The sequence below is a fragment of the Typha angustifolia genome, chromosome 14 (assembly GCF_048772165.1).
Source record: "Typha angustifolia cultivar Huaian chromosome 14, ASM4877216v1, whole genome shotgun sequence".
NCBI classification, from domain to species: Eukaryota; Viridiplantae; Streptophyta; class Magnoliopsida; order Poales; family Typhaceae; genus Typha; species Typha angustifolia.
Window position 1 is genome coordinate 8,411,542 of NC_133252.1, and position 19,041 is coordinate 8,430,582.

A 19,041-nucleotide genomic window follows, 5' to 3' on the forward strand; every position below is an offset into this window, starting at 1 on the left:
CTCAAAAGGGAGTGTAATAGTTGCTCAAGTATCCGGAGAGATACATGTGGAGTTCCTATATGAACACTGAGCTAGCTCAATCGATGAAGAGAGAAATCAGACAGACCCAAACCTTCGATCCTGTCCTAGGGCTGTTAACCCGTGCACAGCCTGATTGGCTTTCCTAGGGCAGTGGGTGACAGACATAATCTTTAAAAGTCTTAAAAGATGGACAACATAAAGATACGTTGCCCTCTATCGCTAAGGAGTCGGCCCTTATACAAATCATTTGCACATCATACATCATACTTTGAAAAGCCTCCTCTTTATTGAACTTTTTGTAATTCAACTCTTTTTTGGCATAAACCACCTTACAATCCTTTATAAAAAGATATATATTTTGAGGACCTCCTCTTATTAAGATAATCTTTAAATAAAGATTAGAAAGGTAAGAGGAAGAAGATATTTAAGAGAATACATTGAAAATGACAATATTACTAATGATTTAATTGGAAGTGGGATCTTTTTTTTTTGTTTGAAATATTCCTAAAGAGGTGACAGTATTTTGAAAAGGACAATATTACTAATAATTTAATTGTTTGAAATATTACTAAATGTGATAATATTTGTAGTAGCAATTTTGATAGATGATCTAATATTTAATGAATGTGATATTCTGTCACTTTGAAGTGGCATTTTTGATAGACCACCTAATACTTTTATGATCAATATTATATTATGATTGATATATGGGTGGATAGAATATTTCATAACATTTTTAGCAATATATATAAAGAGGTCCACATATGTTTCAAGCGTAAAATTATTATATTCTAGAGAACAATACTTTGAATGTTTTTCAATGGATAAGAGGTTAAATTCCAAAACATTTTTAGCAATATATATAAAGAGATCCACTATAGCTAACTCTAAATTTGGAGCCCCATTTGAAGTTCAGTTGGAGCTTCACCGAGCTTCAAATTTGATGTTTTGAAATCCGATTTGAGATGCTCTTAGAAGCCTCATTTTCTAAAAATTTTTTAAAGAGAAAGAATAGCAATAATCTTATATCAAGTAATAGCCGGTGCCACTTATCTTAGATTTATGTGCATGGATAAATTCAGTTGATTTTTTTTATCTTAATAATTTCCTTCTTTTTAAAAGAAAGATCTTGCCAATTGATCTTACAACTTTCATCGAAAAATTCATACTCGTTTATATAGAGTTGATGTTATATTCTTAGTTAATCATAGAATTTGCTAATCCTTGTTTGCTTTGAGTTCGGAACCCTAACCTGGTTCAGTAACCAAACATCAATTTTTTTCCCTAATTTAGTTCAGTACACACTTCCCAAAAAAATACTAGTATATAAATTGTAATATCATTTCAAATTGATTCCAATTTTACTCTTGACATTAAATCTATTAATTTTATATCTTATCAATCTTATCTCTCCTCTCTCTTCTCTTTTATATTCATATTTTATATTATAAATTATTTTAAATCATATCCAATCGAGTCTTCCTCTTCTTTTTACACTATATAAACCAATAAATATGTACTTAAGCTTGCAAATGACTATTATAGATATTATATAAAATCAGCAAATATGTACTTAAGCTCGTAAATGGCTATTATAAATATTATATAAGCCAACAGATATACATTTAAGCCCACAAATGACTATTATAAATGCTATATAAGCCAACAAATACGTACTTAAGCCTGCAATACATATTATAATATTATAATATTCATATATTAAAACACACCATATAATATATATATATATATACCACCATCATGACATTAAAAGAGTATTTTAGTCCATCAAATTTAATATCATTCATTTCCCTTCAAAACCAATATATTTTTCACTTTTTCAAATCATATCACAAATGTAAATACACTGTTAGCCTTAGTTCAAAACCAAATACCAAATTACCTTAACCTAGTTAAAGGTACCTAAATGAATTCAGTTAATCTAGTTTAGAGCTTAACACAAACCAAACAAGGCTGAAGAAGTATCTTTTAATGCTTGTTTAAGCAAGCCCATAATTTTTTTATGGGCTTGGATGATGTGACTGCATACATGAACTAAAACTTTTCACATAAGATTATTGTTTGGTTTACTTTAAAACCTTTTAATTACATCCTTATTATTAAGCATTTACAGATTTTTCCTCAAGTTAGCTATTTTCATCTGAAAGCATCATGGGAAATGATCAAGAAACTAATATTTGATTTGAATGTAGAGAATTTGTAATGTCTCTCTTGCTCCAAACTCTTTCTTATCAGAGTCCAGTTATAGCATATAGTTGACTAAATTTTGTCAAATTTGAAACAGTTAATACTTGGGAGCAAAACTTTTCAGCCCATTAAATCTCCAATTGTTTGCACATGCATATACAATTCATTCCTCTGATCCCTTTATATTGCAGATAAGAATGTTCTGCAATAAATCAGAATGTCTGCTGAGCAAAATCAACCAAAACAGCAGGAAAGATAGCGCGAAAGTTTACTTCTTTTCTGCATATTAATAAGAAATTAATAGTTAGAAGATGCCACAGTGTAATGAGTAATCTTGAGTATGAATAGATTAACAAACTTATATTTTTTTCTTTAATTAACTGCTCAATAGCTAGTAAAATGCCCTACATTATACCTTCTTTGGCTTGCCAGGCATTAAATAACTCACAAACATTGAGATATTCATTATTACCTTTCCATTTCTTGAGGTTATATCAACTGAAATTACTAGAATCACCAATCTTGATCACGCCAAAAGCTATATCACCTTATGAACTATATAAATAGTCTCAACTGAAAGGAGAACTGAAATTTTCTACTTCCTCTCTATACTGGATGGATACCTCTCCATCTCAAGATATGTATATTGAGTGAGTCAGAGTTAGTAACTATCTAAACACTGAGACACCTCAGAGAAGTCTCCAGCAAAATTCGATGCTTCCTTTAATATGCATATCTTCTTAAGGCTGGTGATGAAGATAGCCTTATAACCTTAGAAGCATTAGCTGATCTTTCCTTTAAATGAGCTGGCTGCCACAGTGCCACTTCCACCCTATATGTGATTGTACACCAAAGATTTAGTTTGTTTTATTTTTAGGCATTAATTTCTTTTCGCCAAGCTTTCTAAACAATCTTGAGCATCTCTGCCACTTCCACCCAAGATTTCGCATGCTTGAAGCTTTAATGAATTATTAGTCTGCCAACTTTCTATCTGAAAAAAAGGTCCTAGAGAGATCTTTTGACTTGGAACAAAGGAAAGTCCTAGGACCTACTTATCAATAGAGAGATTAGAGATAGCTTATAAAGGATGAGAAAAGTTAGATGGAGAGGAAAGTAGGTCATTTGTGTCAACTCTCCAATGGATTTCTATAAGAATTGTCTCCTATAAAGCCAATTTGACACCTAAAAGAACTCTTCAGATAAGATAAAAACTAATTTTAATAAGCAAAAGGCTAACACCTAAATTAAAATTCAAGGTAGTCTTCTTCATCATTTCCTCTCAGCAGTCCAACACTTTCTCCTTTACTAATAGAATTTCTTTAATAGTTTTTCACTCATCCACAAAAACTCTGTTAGTATCTCATCAATTTTGTTCAGAGCCTCGAGTTTCTACCATTACGAATGATAGTAAGTTCTAGATCCTTTTTCTCAAATTCCAATAAAATTCATTGATCTTATAAGAAGTTAATCACCCTCTATCAACTCTAATAAAGCCCTATTTTGACAGCAAATTGCTTCTCAAATTAATCATTGACTACACTAGAATAGATAATAGAATATCAAAATTAAATAGGGCTAGACAAGTTTTAAACACATCACCTCTAGAAAAGCTAGCTGTAATACCATGTTAAATAATCGATTGATCTTAATCTTTTAGAGAAGATCAAAATTATCTTTGAGTTCAAATGGTGAAGTCAGTAAATTAAACATTTTCTGTGTTCACTAATGAAATAGATGTAATAGACAGTTAAACGTTATCAAGTCCTACAAGGTACACTTTAGCTATGCATGTCTATATGTTTAACTGGATAGGTTCGTGATGATTAGAGCAAAAGGAGACATAATTAATGAGCTTAGACTTCCTTAATTGTAAGGGAAAAGAAATCACAAGATAATCAACTCAAGAGCCTCAAATTTACATGAGTAATAAAATCAAACAAGGAGAGTTAATAGGAGCCATGAGTTAGTTCTTGTGCGTGTTAGTTGACGATAAAGAAGAAGTAATACATACAAAAAGATCTAGGTGCTAATAAGATCATCTGAGAATCGAAGAGAAGAGAGGATTATTACCGGTGGACGATAATCTTGGTAGCGCTGATAGGCCATGAGTTCTTGTTCTGCTCCAATGCTCGCTCGCGTCATCTCCCTCTTGTGCTGCTTCCTCTTGGCACGAGCTTGCGAGAAGACCAGCGAATAGTCAGGCGTGCCCGTCTTCTGATCCCACCCTCCGAATTGAGGAACAGACATCCAGCCATTCCTCTAGAAGACAAGCATAAAACCCCCCCACCCCTTCAACAATTAGCTAGCTACTTGAAAAGCATTCATTGGTTCAATCTTTAAATTACTCATAGCATAGGATTACAGTTTGGATCAAGAATAAACTTCTACGGATCACTACATTGAAGCAAATGCGATAATGCCAAAGAAAAGGAAAGCGAAGTAACCCATTATTAATACTAAGTTGATCCGGAATATTGCACCAAGAGGAGGGGGGGGAATAAGGAAGAGGAAGCAGTCTCTGGAGTACCTTATCGTGGTTCGCCATTGACGAGATTGTGGAGAGGAGGGTAGGGATCCTTGCAGTATGGTGCTGCCAACTCTTTATATATATATTTTGTCAGGAGACTCTGGACGCCAGAAACTAATAGGGGATTCTCCGCTTTGTTTGGGTGACCACTTCTCTAACGAGTTGTAGCCCAAAATGGGATTGTAGCCCAAAGTTGGATAAGATTTCAAACGAAATCACTAGATGAGTCTTTTTATTCTTTTTTGCCATGTCATCTTTAACATGCATGCTGTGTCATCATCTTCTCCCACTCCCTATCCTCACCTCTCCGGCTCATCGACGACGATCTTCCCAGCCGACCAACCACAAAATCCCTCACTCACCTCTTTCTCTCTCTTCCTCAACACCTCCTACCTCCCACATCCGGCTAAATATCTCCACCTCCATCGTCGTCCCCAGCCTTTCTTCCTTGCCGATGTCGTTCGGAGAGGGTGGAAAGGTAGAGACGGTGGTAATGGAGGAGGGGGTGAAAGTTGGATAATATCTGATTCAATATAATTCTGTATTCGAGCTTTTCCATCTACGAGTCTAAATTTAACTATCCATCTTCATATCCGAATTTATCCGTATAGGTCTATGCGGATATGAATACAAGTAGAAGAATAGTATTCAGATCAATACACGAATGAGATATTGATTCCTAATTTGACTGGTTTTGAAATATGAAACATACTAAGCCAAACTCAAATCCAAATTGGTTTGGAAAAATCAAATCATATTAGGTTCAGAAAAAATCGAATAAAAATCAAACTTCAAACTAAAAATTGAGTAGGAGATGAAAATATAAATTCTACACCAACAATGAAAATCAAACTTAAATCGATGTGTAAAATTTCAAGAACGAATAGAAAATCAAAAGCCAAATATGAGTATAAAAAAAAATCACATCTAACAAACTAAGATACATTTTGTTAACATGGAAAACCTCTCTTTGCAAGAGAGAAAATAAAAATTATAGACCCGTTTAAAGTAGATCTATCTTATTTCACTAAGAAAAATAAGACATATTTACAACCACTTTTAAATTAAAATATCATTGTGTTAATTAAATAACTTCTTAAACATGAACCACATGATTAACTATCTTTATAAAGGAGATTGTCTTCCTTTAGTAAGCACCGAGCAATGGAAATGCAAGTGAGTCAATGGTGGTAGATATCAATAAACAAATTTTGCTCCTTTTGATTCTATTAAATCATCCTTAGTTGTAGCTTATGCAATGAGACACGTGTACAAATTTTTCTTACTCAATAATTAAATATAAACTTCGTAAAAGAGCTATAGGAACTATTTTAAGAATAGAGTAGAAATTCATACAGTTATATTTCCAATTTGTGTCTTAACATCTGACTCTTTGTCTCTTAAATAGAAGCGAAGAACATCTATAATTCGTGCTAGGATAAGCAATCAAGAAATCTTTTTTTTTTTTCTAAATTTGAACATTCCTTTTGTTAACTTGAGAGTGTCAATTAGACATACATGTGAATCCTAATACAATAATTGACCCGATTTATTTGCATGATCTAGTCTTCTATAGACTATGCGGCTTGATGATACATGTGAATCTAATTTATACAATTTAAATAATGTGACTTTGTCCACAAATTTATCATTTCAAAAGTATCGCTCTTATAATCTCTTTCTCGGCGATTTCATGACAAAATAAAATTCTTAAACAATTCTCTAGAATTTATAAAATTTTCTAAGTTCAAGACACATGAGCTTATCAAGATTTTTTGTAATAAATCTCTAAGAAGATCACAACCATAAAACAACATCGTGAAATGCATGTGATTAAACAAATTGATTCAGTAGTATCTTTTCAAATATAATCCCAAATAAATTTTGACAATTTAATTTCAGCATAGGAACATGTTTCAAATCAAATATGTAACTAAATTGTAGCAAAAAGATCCTAGCACATATATACCATATCAAGTTTAAAAAATTATATGTAGATTCAATTTCAATGTCAACATAAGATTCTCCAATCTCTTGAGAGCTTTTAGATCCTCTTCTGATAGCTTTGTTCCCCTCTCCTCTTGCTACTTCACTCTCTCATCCTTTCAAACTTGCTAGGCTTTCTCTTCACCCTTCCTTTCATGCATGCTCTACCTCCCCTCCTCATGGCTTCTTTGAATGAAAATCTCCTTGAGAAATTCTTTGAACTTCTTTTTGGCAAAAAGAAGGAGGAGATCCTTCCGCTTGTTGAGGATAACACTATCGCATCTAGAAAGCCAAACCGCCATCTAATTGGTATGTTGGTAAAAGACAAATTATTTAATTTTGCTGGTCTCAAAGTGGCTTTATCTAAAGATGGGAACCTAGAGTGCTCTCTCAATTTTATTGAGATAGGAAAGTACATTTTCATGCTAGTTTCAAGCTTGAAATCAACAAATGGATATTGCGGTTTGGAGCCTCGTGGTCCTTCAATCTGGACATATTTTCCTCTCACAATTCACTCCTAACCCCCCAATGGATAACTGGTCTTTCTCCCTTGAATTTTGGATAAAATTTCATGGTTTGCCACTTGATTATCTCTCAAAGAAGATAGCATTTGAACTGGCTTCTAGGGTGGGTGAGCCTATCTACATGATTCTCTTGACGACTCAAAGCGATCCCGACTTATTAGAGCTAAGGTGAAGGTTGACATCTGCCAGACTTATTAGAGCTAGGGTGAAGGTTGACATCTACCAGACTTATCGGAGCTAGGGTGAAGGTTGACATCTACCCATGATCCTTTGTTCCACATTTCACATGCGTTGTGCAGTGGATGTGAAGTAGTCCCAGTCTCTTCCTAGTTCCCTATCAATCTCCCTTCTTAATGGTTCTACCCAAGACATTCAGGTTCGTTATGAGCAACTTCCTCACTACTACATTTTTCATGGTCCTATAGGCCATGAACACGCGAAGTTATGTAACATGGTGCCTCTAAGCTAAAAGTAAGAATGAGTTCCCGATTCACATGCATGCAAAGTTGCTTGGAATGCTTAAGCCCAATGTTCCCACCTTGAGTGGCCTCAAATCCTCCCCTAACTATCCTAGGCAAAGACGGGAAAGTAATAGCCCTTGATTTAGCTTATTTTTTCTAGAACTACTAGGGCGAAAACTCTCTGACAACTCGTCTTTGGTCATCTCCAAGGCAAACTAGTTTTAGTTAATTCAAGAGGGTCTCTTTTGTCGTACCAAAGTCACGCCTCACAGTACATGCATGTCATCTTGAGCTAGGGCTAGCCATTGAGTATTTAATTCATCTAACAAGAGCTCTCCACCTATCGTCTCGCTCTCATACTATATCCTATCAAATCTCAATCTCTCAATGCTAGCCTATCCAATGAGAACTTGGCATTGGTTTTTCTGTTCCTATTGTTGCTGTCAAGTCCTTTCTTGGATCTAAGAAAATGGTTGTTCCTCTCTCCTTACCACACTAGCTTCACTCTTATCATTCCATCCTCTATCAATCACAAAACTCCTCACTCCACCCAAGACATCAATAGCCCTCACGGATTATAAAACCAAACCCTCGCAACTATGTACTCTTCCCTATCCATGCATGCACCTCTTCCCACATCCAAAACCCTACCACCATTAGCCTTGCAGCAAGATCGTTTTGCAACTACGTTCCCACGTTAATAAACTCTACTCATCCTAATCTCTATCAAAACTTTTTCCCTCCTCACTTTCTCCCTCTATTATAAATACCACTCCCACCCTAAAATCTAACAGCAACCTCTCCTCTCCTTACTCCTGCTCTCCAAGGAAGAGGAAGGCTGAAATAGCTCTCCACCCATTTTCTAGGCGCTTGACATTATCCTCTACCTCCATTGTTGTAGTCACTACCAATAGGCAACCTTCAAATAAAGCTCCTAACTTAACCTTAAAAGCAATGAAAGCTTGCTTGTTGTCAGTACCCCCAATGAAGATTCTTTTCTAGAATTATCGTGAGTATGGAGACCAATGACAATTCAAAGTCTCTCGAGTTTCCCCACAACACTCGGACTAATATAGACTCTCTCTCATAAACCAAATGCAGTAAAGTCAAAGTCAATAGCATCATCTCCTCTCTTCCTCTCAAGTAGAACTTTGTTGTTAGCTCCCATGATTTGGCTAGGGCCTTTAGTTGCTCTAGGATGACACTACTCACCTTGAAATTTTGGAAGCTAGTAATATTTTCATTTTTTGCCCTTATCCATCGGCCCGCCTTTAAGTTCAACTGGGTTCCTTGATAGTTTTCTGGTGATCCTTACCACGAGAATAATAGTCTCCTTTGGTCCAAGCTCAATCATCATGCTGACAACTCTCTTCCATTTTGTTGTCTTGGGAATTTCAACTCGATAGCTAGTGAGTATGAGAAATATAGTGGTCCCACTTATAGCTCCAGCCGTGCCAAATCTTTTTGCTACAAATATCACCAATGATGGTCTTCACGACCTTAGGTTTATTGGGCCGACCTTCACTTGGTCAAACAGACGAACTACTGGCCACAATCTGTGAGCATCTTGACAGAACCCTAGCTTCACCGTCTTAGTGCTCTTCCTTCGCTTTGGCCCATGACCTTCACCTGCCTACTATTTCCAATGATGACAACTCTATTTTGCTTACTGCTATCCCTGAAGGGAAGTGGTTAACTCTATATTTCTGTTTTAAATTTTGGTGGATGAAGATTTACTCTTTTACAAAGTTTTGCATACCTATTTAGACTACTTCCTTTGGCTCTAACAAACCACTTTCCATTTTTCTATCCTCCTTTATAAACCAACTCAAAATATAGGCTCGAGTTAGTGCTAGCAATCTTAATAAGAAAATAGTTGTGGAAAAGCCGATTCTCAACATCAAATCTAAACTTGATGAGTAGCATGATTGGTCCTTTAAAAGAGGCCTCAGAACAAAGCATGAAGTCCTTCTCAAGCAGGAGCCATACTGGCATCAAAGATCCCTCATTAGATGGCTCAGTTGTGGTGGTCAAAATAATAATTTTTTCACTCTACCACTTATATCAGTAAGAGGCACAACAGGATCTCTAGTCTTTTGCTTAGTAGTGGGCAATGAACTCTACAACCTCACCTCATCCAAAGGGAGTTTGTCTCCTTTTTTCGAAACATTTTCTCTTCCTCAAATCTAGAGCCCTCGGCTAACTATAGTCGAGTATATTCATCTACTATTACCAAGATCCCCTCCTATGCTGCGAAAAATCTAGGGACCTGTTATTAACTAAATCTGGAATGATTTGTTTATAGGAAAATTATAAAAAATAGATGATAGTCCTACGATTTAAGTTTTTTTTCTCTAGTTTTAGTAGATTTTAAATTTGGAGCAAGTAGTTATGGCTAAAAAGGTGAGGAAAGGTCAAAATCAGGTTAAAATAGATAATCTGACATTGCGATGGTAATCAGAGGGTGTCAAACGGCCATGGGATGATAGAGGTCGATGTAGGGTAGGTGGCTCATGGAGGAAGATGGTGGTTAGGGTTTAGTACCTTGATAGATTTCTAGGGTTAATATTTACTCCTAGGAAAGTGTAAGCAATCTACGACTATGATTAAATGGTGAAAGCTAGACAAATGAATTAACTAAACTCAATATCATTTCACACATGATAATTAACCCATGACAACTCCTATTTATAATAGTAGTGTCATAAGGGGTTGGATCTAATTTATCCTATTGGGCATACATCCTCTTTAATTTGAAATTAAAAGTAATAAGTAAAATCAACTAACTGGACTTGACTAGAGTTGACCTTTGTGGTCAAATCATAGCAATTCACCATACTTCTAATACCTTGTCCTCAAGGTGAGTAATCCCTAATGTTCTTATAATCGTAGAGTTGATTGTGTTAATTAGTGGACTCATGTTCATCCTCTTTGAGCCCATCTAGGAATATGACGTTGGCTAGCTAGCGTTTACATTTATGACTAGGGGTAAAATGGTCAAGTATGCTTTGTTGATTGGTACCATCTGATTGCCACACCCTTTGAGTGGATTGATGAGAACAGGACCTTTTAGTCGGGCATGTCATCACACGTGTAAACCTATTCTACTACATAAGTCCAGTCTAGTGGGTCTTCTCTAGAAAATTTTGGAAAATAATGCTTGACGATTTGAGATTGAATCCCTAAGTGTTGTCCATCATAGCGAGCTGCTCGACTTCACGATGGATGCTAGTCATGTGGATCAGGAGTCCACAAGTCTAGCTTGCGTCGAGTTGAAGCTGCATATTGGTCTAGCTTAGTTAGCTAATGTAAGCCCACCGAGTCATTCCACCGATCATCCTCAAGCTCGTACTCAAGCCCAAAGTCATGCTCATGGGTTTGAAACTAATTTGCATGCGGTGGTCAAACTAGTTCACAAAAATTCTACTTTCATGGGGATTCGTGCACTCCATCTTTTTCATTCAATTGCCGTGACTCTAACCCTAGGGCTAAAAACGAATTTCTATCTAAGGGTGACAATGAAGGTTGTTGTTGCCTTGGTGATGCCTGGGTAGGGTTGCCAGCCAATGACAATCATCATTCGAAAGGTCCTTGAGATGTCAGAGCAGCGAGGGTGGAGGGCAAAAATTAAGCTTGGGCTTAATCTATTATAACGACAGCCATGCTGACGTTGGCCCCTAGTGGCTGTGAATGGTGTCTATGGATCCACTATAGTGGATCTGTAGCAATAGAGAGGCCCGAGAAAGCTGCCTTGACATGGATTGGCTTGATGGTATTGCTGCAAGCATGGCCGTCAGGTTTGGGAATGCGATAGTTGTCGGTGGCTATAGTGGTCATCATTAGATGGCAATTAGGCTAGGGAGGCTAACTGTGGCCACTGTGGTGATAGAAGGGCCGAATCTGAGGCCAGAAGCTGTGGGTTGTCGACAGCAGCCTTCTTTGTTGGTGATGGCACGAAAGATGTCCATAGTTCGGGGAATAAGTCGCTTGAGGAAGGGAACGAGAGTGGTGTGATACAATTCAAACTTCACCAATATCATCCCGAGCATAGATACACCTTAGGGGTGTCTTTTCTTATTATTTTAGTATTTTATCTAGAGAAAAATAAGATTTCTATATGTTGTGTTCGAATGCGGGTGAGTGCGTTCGAGCACGCATGCGAATGCCTATAGGCGTTCACAAATACAGAAAATGCATTTGGTGCGTTTGAATACAGTCGGCAAAAATCTATTATTTCTAGGGTTAATAATTGTTATTTTTAAATTGTTTGGTTGGCCTTTTAAGGTGTGGATAGCAACCAAAAAGATGATATTGAATAAATTAAGTTTTTGCCCTAATCTTCTTCTTCTCCTTCTCTCTCGTTTCCTTATCCTCTGGCTCTACCTCCTCTAGCCTCCCTCGATCAGCCACTCACCCTAGTATCTTAGGGGCGGCCTACTCCCCCCTTCTTTAAATCTCTCTACCCTTGTCCTAACCCTTTCCATCATCCATAATCCTTCCATCACCATCTTACTCACCGGTGCCACCCCATTACTACGAGCCTACCACCCTATAATCTACATAGGAACCCATGCCTCTATCAACGGATCCAAAGAACGAACTATCTGATGTTTGCCCACTTATCTGAAGATATCTCCGGATCCCGCTATTTGATTCTATTGAAATTAGATTTGTTAGAAAGCTCCTTTATAGGGCTACTACCTATCAAAATTTCACATTAATTCGATGACTATATATTTAGGAATCATCTTCTAAAGTTCCATATAAAATCTTGTCAAGATTTAAAAATGGAATAGATCAAATCTTAACCCAAGGGGAGTTCGTATCATGGTGGCTTGGACTAAGAGGGTTTGGATCACTGCTGGTGGAAAACTAAAGTTTTGGGCCATAACTTCCATCGCGGTTGAGAAAGACACCTTGGGAATCATCGCTAGCGACTACTCTGGTGTTGTAGCTATGGCTTGGAGGGTCTGCTTAGGTAGTTGGAGGAGAGGTCATGGTTGTCAAAGCTAGTGGCATAGTCTGGGATTTGGCCCAGGTTTTCCTTAACCTCATGGTTTGAAATTTCTTACCATGGGGGTTTCGATTTCGTCGTGGCCGGCAGGGTTGGCGGCACAGGCTGTGCAGGCGGCACAGGCTGTGCAAGCGGCACAGGCTGTGCAAGCGGCACAAGGGTGGTGTTGGGTCAAGAGGGCTATTGTCAGGGATTAGACTGCCTTTTCAAGCCTCTCAATGTTCTCCCTAGTTGATCATGACCTTCGATAAAATTGTTAACGAGTCTACGGACTCAAGTATCACTCCTGCCCACATAGGTGGTTCATTGACTATAGTGGTTGGCAATACTGAGGAAGTCACCATGGGATGGAAATGAGTTCTTAGTCCTTCACGGTCATGATCACCCCTAGCTTTGGATTGCATGTTCATCATCGATTGAGGAACAATAGCTTTGATACTACTATTATGAACCAAATCTAAAACACTGCTCATAGGAAATTATGAAATTTTAATCAATGATAACCTCACAAGTTAGGATTCTTTTGGGCTTCATTTTAGTAGATTTGGAATTCGGAGCAAGAAGTTATGTCGAAAAGGGTGAGTGAAGGTTAAAATGGGGTTGAAATGGATTATTCGATATTGTGGCAGTCATTGGAGGGTGGCGGATGACTGTGAGATGTCAAAGATCAGCCTTAGGGTAGGGCAGCTCGCGGAGGAAAATGGTGGCTAGAGTTGGTTGCTTGGTAGGTTTCTAGGGTTAAGATCTACTCATAGAAAAGTGAAAGCAATCTACGGTTACGATTAAATAGTAAAAGTGAGATAATTAAATTACTTAAACTCAATATCATTTCGCACATGATAATTAACTAATAATCACTCCATTTATAGGAGTAGCATCACAGCAGGTCAAACCCAATTTGCCATATTAAGCTTACATTTAGTTTAATTTGAAATTAAAAGCAATAAGCAAAATCAACTAACTATACTAGACTTTACTCGATTCAACCTAATTGACTCGACCATCATTATCAAATCTTAACAAGGCTCCCTTTCGACGAGGAAATCATAATAGTGCTCTTTTTTTTTTCTTTCGGACCATGCACTTAGTTTGAATTTCCACTCTACCTGATATTTCAACTTTCTTGGCAAATCTTGAAGCCTAACATCTGTGGCGAGGTAAGAAGGTTATTCTCTTAGGGTCAAATAGACCAAAATCTTAATAAAACTAATATTATCCTTATTCTGAAGAAGGAAGCATCTAGTTCGGTTGGTGACTATGGGCCTATTAACCTCTATAATTTTGCTACAAGCTCATCTCAAAAATTCTTGCAGCTAGGATGAAATCTCGCCTTCACTCTCTAATATTGACCTCCTAGAATGGTTTTGTCCTGGGTAGACAAATTATTGATAATTATGTCATTGCCCATATAATTTGCTCTAAAAGAAGTAAGATCGACTGTTTATACTTTGCAAAGCCTTCAATAAAATGGAGTGGCTATTTTTACGTGATTGCCTAAAGCTTTTTGGTATCCTAGGTGACTTCTCTAGCCTAATTCTCACATGCATATTCACAACATCTCTTTCCATTGACATCGATGATTATCAACTATCATAGGGCTTACGTCAAGATTGCACCCTCCCTTTACCTATTTATTTTAGGCATTAACATTTTTTCCCTCTTTGAAGAAAGTATAAATGTTAGATCCCTCAAGGGCATTAAAATGGTGAGAGGTGCCCCAGCTATCTCTCATCTATTATTTGTGGATAACCTATTATTATTTGGAAGAGCCACCTCAAAGGATATTACAAAATTAAGACTCTCCTAGACCTTTTTTGCTCAACATACTTCTCCTAAGACATCATCTTCTTGGATATAGTCCTCAATTGTCATAATGAAAGATTTTATCAAGGTAAAGGATCGTGGTTTAGTAGGTGATGGCTCCTCCACCTCAATTCTACATTACTCTTGGCTTCCTTAGTTCAACTCAAGTGATGTACCAAACCCCCCCTAAAACTAGTGACCGTAGGCTGGACCTGAGTGGAATAGTAATATGATCAACTACCCAAATAGCCTCATTTGGACTCCCACCCCATCTAGGACCTTCTCATCCAAATCTGCATCAGCTCCTTAACTAATAGTGCCTGACCCAGCTCCTTTTCAAGTAGTTATTCCAACTTCTGGAGGGTCATTTGAAATTGTAGGGAGGTTCTTCCTAGAGTCAAAACTTTCATGTGGAGATGTGTCGCAGGTGCTGTTTCCTTGTGTTCCAAGTTGCACTCGTGTGTGCCATCCATTGACAACTTCTACCATTTTTGGCACCTCCTACTCAAAAAAGGTGGAGCATATCTTTCTATCTTGCCACTTAGCCTACACAACTTAGTTTGCTAGCAAGTTGGGGATTGTTTTTGAAGGAGACCACATTAGCGTTGACTCGTGGATTAACTCTCTTCCTACTCGTATCTCCTCCAACGATCTACAATATCTCTTTAGTGCTTTTGGTGTATCTAGAAGGCTAGGAACAAGGTCTTAAAAATGAGGAGCTTTCACCCTGTTCAAATTATTGCCAATGTCGATAGCTTGATGACCTCTACTTTTCTAGTTGATGAATTTCACTTCAACAACCTGGCCCTCCCCTCCGATGGTTGCCTAAACCCTAGTGTCTGGGCAATGATTTGCTCGACCCTCTTGTTGTTGTTGTTGTTGTTGTTGTTGTTGTTGTAGGAGACTTTGTTCTCGCTCCTTTGATTGCTCTCTTGCTTGGGTTGACGCTGTGTGGTGGGGTGGCTTGAATGAAAATTTTGGTTTTATCATACATTAACTTCCCTTCAACTCTTGTCTGGGCAAATCACCTACTTTCCTTATTGTAGTAGCCCTCTTCACAAGGAAGCTCTTTGTTGCAATCGCCTACGAGGAAATAGATCTCAATTCACGTCGCAATATTGGATAGAACTTAACACGGAACTTTCAAAGGCGATAGTGATCGATCTAACAATGAAATAATCTAATATTTAGATATGTTATTCCTTTAGAAGTTAGAAATCCAACGCAACCAAAATCTCGTCGATCGAGTAGGTAGATCAAAAGATATAAGGAAACAATGACCAAAGGACAAGAGATGGCAAGATTGTTATAAACCAGATCTGGACCAATCCAAATGTAAGAAAATTATTAAAATTCAGATGATGGTAGCCTCACAAGACAGGGTTCTAATGGCTCTAGTTTTATATCAATTGAATATCTGGATGAAAAAATATAATTAAAATAATGGAGTAACGTCAAAACGGGGTAGAACAGTAAATATCCAATGTTGCAGCGGTTGTCGGAGGGTGGTGAATAGCCAAGGGTGGTGATGGATGGCCTAAGGTAAGGTGGCTAGAGAAGATGATGGTGACTATTGATTGGAGGTAGAATTAAGGTTTTTAACTTACTTTACTTTTACTCCTAGGAAAATAAATAGCTATGATTAATTTACTTTTACTCCTAGATTATCTTACTCTTATTCCTAAGATAAATTTAAGACTAAAATAATTTCTCAATACTTAGATGCTTAAATGAATAAATAAAAAAGTGTAGCCCCTCTATATATAGAGGTCGGGTACAATGAATCCTACTTGAACTAGCTCTAAAGACTTATATGACTTAATTAGATTTGTCATAGTGGCTTATATGACTTAACTAAATTTGTCTTAAGGGTTTATATGACATAATTAGACTTGTCTTAAGGGCTTATAAAAAGTAAATAGACTCAATCTATTAAGCCTAATGTCCATATGATTCTATCCGATTAGACTCGGATCGTATTAAAGATGGACGTGGATGATAGAAGTTGATGATGTAGTTAGAGTTAGGATTAGGAAAGATGATAATGGTTGTGGTGATGGATTAATATCTTGAATAAGATGAGGGGGAAGAAGGGAGCTTCTAGATATGGCTTATTGCTGGAGTAAGTAGGGAAAAGTAAAGGAAGCTCGAGGTGGATACCGAAGTGGAGGAATGAGGAGGGATAAGATTGACTCAAGCTTAATGCAAAACAAAAGCTCCACTAATCAATATGCAAGACAACTAAACCTACAAATGTTCGAACGCCCCTTGACTATATTCGAACAGCCAAAAACAAGGCTCTGTATGTGCAAATGCTATGTAGGCGGTGAACACCCTTCAATTGCATTCGAATGCAGCCGCCAGAAATTGTCTTATTTTGATAAAAAAAAATGATCCAGATCGAGACGGGTTAGTTATGTTCAATTCGTATCATAATCAAGAACTGTAACACTCTTGCCTTATTAAATGGTTTGAAGGAGCTCACCAAGTCGGAGTGTGCCACTAATGCTTGAATTTTTTAGTGACTTGCCTATCATTGTTAAAGGCTCAAAGATAGACTAGACTATCGAGGCTATTATCAAAGAATGCATTGGGTTGCTACAACTGTTTTTGCAAGTCAAAGTTTGTTTTACTAGCCGGTGCAACACTGTCGTTGCTCACAACTTAGCCTATCTGGCTATGCTTTGTTATAAAACTGTCTCAATTCCTTTAAGATTTTTATTGTTCTCAAATCTATCAATGAACTTTGTGTGCACTGACCTATCCTGAAATAAATAAATTAACAATAAAGCACCATGGAAAAATGAGAGAATCCTCTCAAAGGCGTTAAAACAAGTCCACAGACCAATCTAAACTCCATATCAACTAGAACTTTGTTTTTTCTAATAGTTTTCAAGCAAATCGAACGCAATAAATCCGAAAACGCCATAGAAATCTCAATCTGCAGAATAAATTTTAAAGCCTTTAAATAAAATTTTCAGATAATGAACCTCTTTGTCTACACACTTCTTATAAAAATAATAATAGAAAACATGAGAAGAAAAGATGGTTTAAGAAAAGAAACTAAGAAAGTAAAAAGAGTCCTCCAAATTGATTGGGAGGGAGTTCTCCAGTAGTATAGAAGTTTTTGCGAAAATTCTATGCGTTAAAGTAATCTATTATGTATAAGAATATCTAAAGGATACTGAATTAATAAAATTTGAATTTCTTATTAAAAGGTCTAATTTTTTTAACGTTAAGCTAAATTAATTAGGAAAATTGAAGGAGATGCTTCGAGCTTTGCTGCCAATAAATTAATCTCCACCGAGAAATAATGTTCCAAAATGTGCACTTGTATCGATAGCTTATTCGAGAGACAAGAAAGTCCACTCGCTGTAGTCCATCAACCTTTATCTTCTATTTATTTATTTATTATTTAGTGCCACACGTACATGCTTCCCAGATCCACCAGACATGCATGGGCCCATAGATTCTACGTCACCATCATTTTTTTCTTTAAGGCATCACCTTCATTCACCTACTCCTCTATAGAAATCTAAAAATTACCACCAATAAGTAAATGTAATCTATATAGGTAGGCCTTTTATCAATATATTTAAAGATTTTACATAATTGAAGAGCCATTATGTTACGAAAAAATAAAGAAAATATTCACTGAAAGTAAACAACATCTTGTGGGATCCAAGTGTAATTAAGAATATTTACATCGAGTTAATTACTTTTTTGTTCATGTAGCAAGGATTAGAGAGTTTTAACATAGTAGTGATAAGAAGGAAATAAAAGAGAAAGGTGGTAGATTATATAGAATATGATTATCACCTAGTTAAGTTACTTAGAAATTTTTAAACAATAAAGAAAGTTGATTAGGTATGAGGCGTAAGTCAAATAAGAAAGTGACTAGAAACCTTCTGACTACCAAAAGCTTTCTCCAACTACTAATAAATTATGTGGAGGTGCGGATTCTCTGGGACGAGTAGCAGGAATTTTCTGTCGGTGGCATTTTCCACTTGATTTGCAGATAGGATCATTTTAAGGTAATCTTAGCAAACATTTTGTGCCAAATCATATGTTATTTGCAAATAAAAGCTTCTTTATGCAAAATGCATTTCTTTTTTTTCTTCTTCTTCTTTTTTTAGTTATACAGTGTATATATTACTGCTAAGCAAGTCTTATTGCAAGCAACAAAAAATGGGATTTATGTTTACTAATATGACTATAAAATGGAATTAATTTGCAAATTATTCACCCGTTGCAAACCTCTCAGTACACTGAAAATTCTCTCTACTCTTTTCTCCGCAAACCATACGTACTTTTATATTTAAATTTTATAGCGTCTTAGACGCGTGAAAGCAACAATGGAAGGATGAGTTTGCTCAAAAACTGTTTGTCTATAGCTAGTTGGCTGACATTAATTATGTGCACATTGTTCGCTTTTTTCCTTTTTGTTGCCTTGACATGAAGGTTACTCCACCCAGCTAGTGTAAGAGCAAAGTCAAA

The 19,041-nt window shown here is 36.7% G+C and overlaps 1 protein-coding gene across 1 annotated transcript; it reads right to left on the reverse strand.

Moving 5' to 3' along the window:
- Positions 1-2,353: 2,353 nt before the first annotated feature.
- LOC140776638 (uncharacterized) lies at positions 2,354-5,228 on the reverse strand. Its single transcript, XM_073120404.1, has 3 exons — positions 4,757-5,228; positions 4,300-4,488; positions 2,354-2,508 (listed from the first exon to the last, which is right to left on the reverse strand). The coding sequence occupies exons 1-3, from the start codon at positions 4,772-4,774 to the stop codon at positions 2,464-2,466; spliced, it is 252 nt and encodes an 83-aa protein (XP_072976505.1). The 5' UTR covers positions 4,775-5,228; the 3' UTR covers positions 2,354-2,463.
- Between the last annotated feature and the right edge of the window lie 13,813 nt (positions 5,229-19,041).

Excerpts from the sequence above, each read along its gene's own strand:
- LOC140776638 (XM_073120404.1), bottom strand. Across the intron at positions 2,509-4,299 it reads ACCAAGATTATCGTCCACCG|AAAAGAAGTAAACTTTCGCG; the intron begins GTAATAATCCTC and ends ATTAATATGCAG.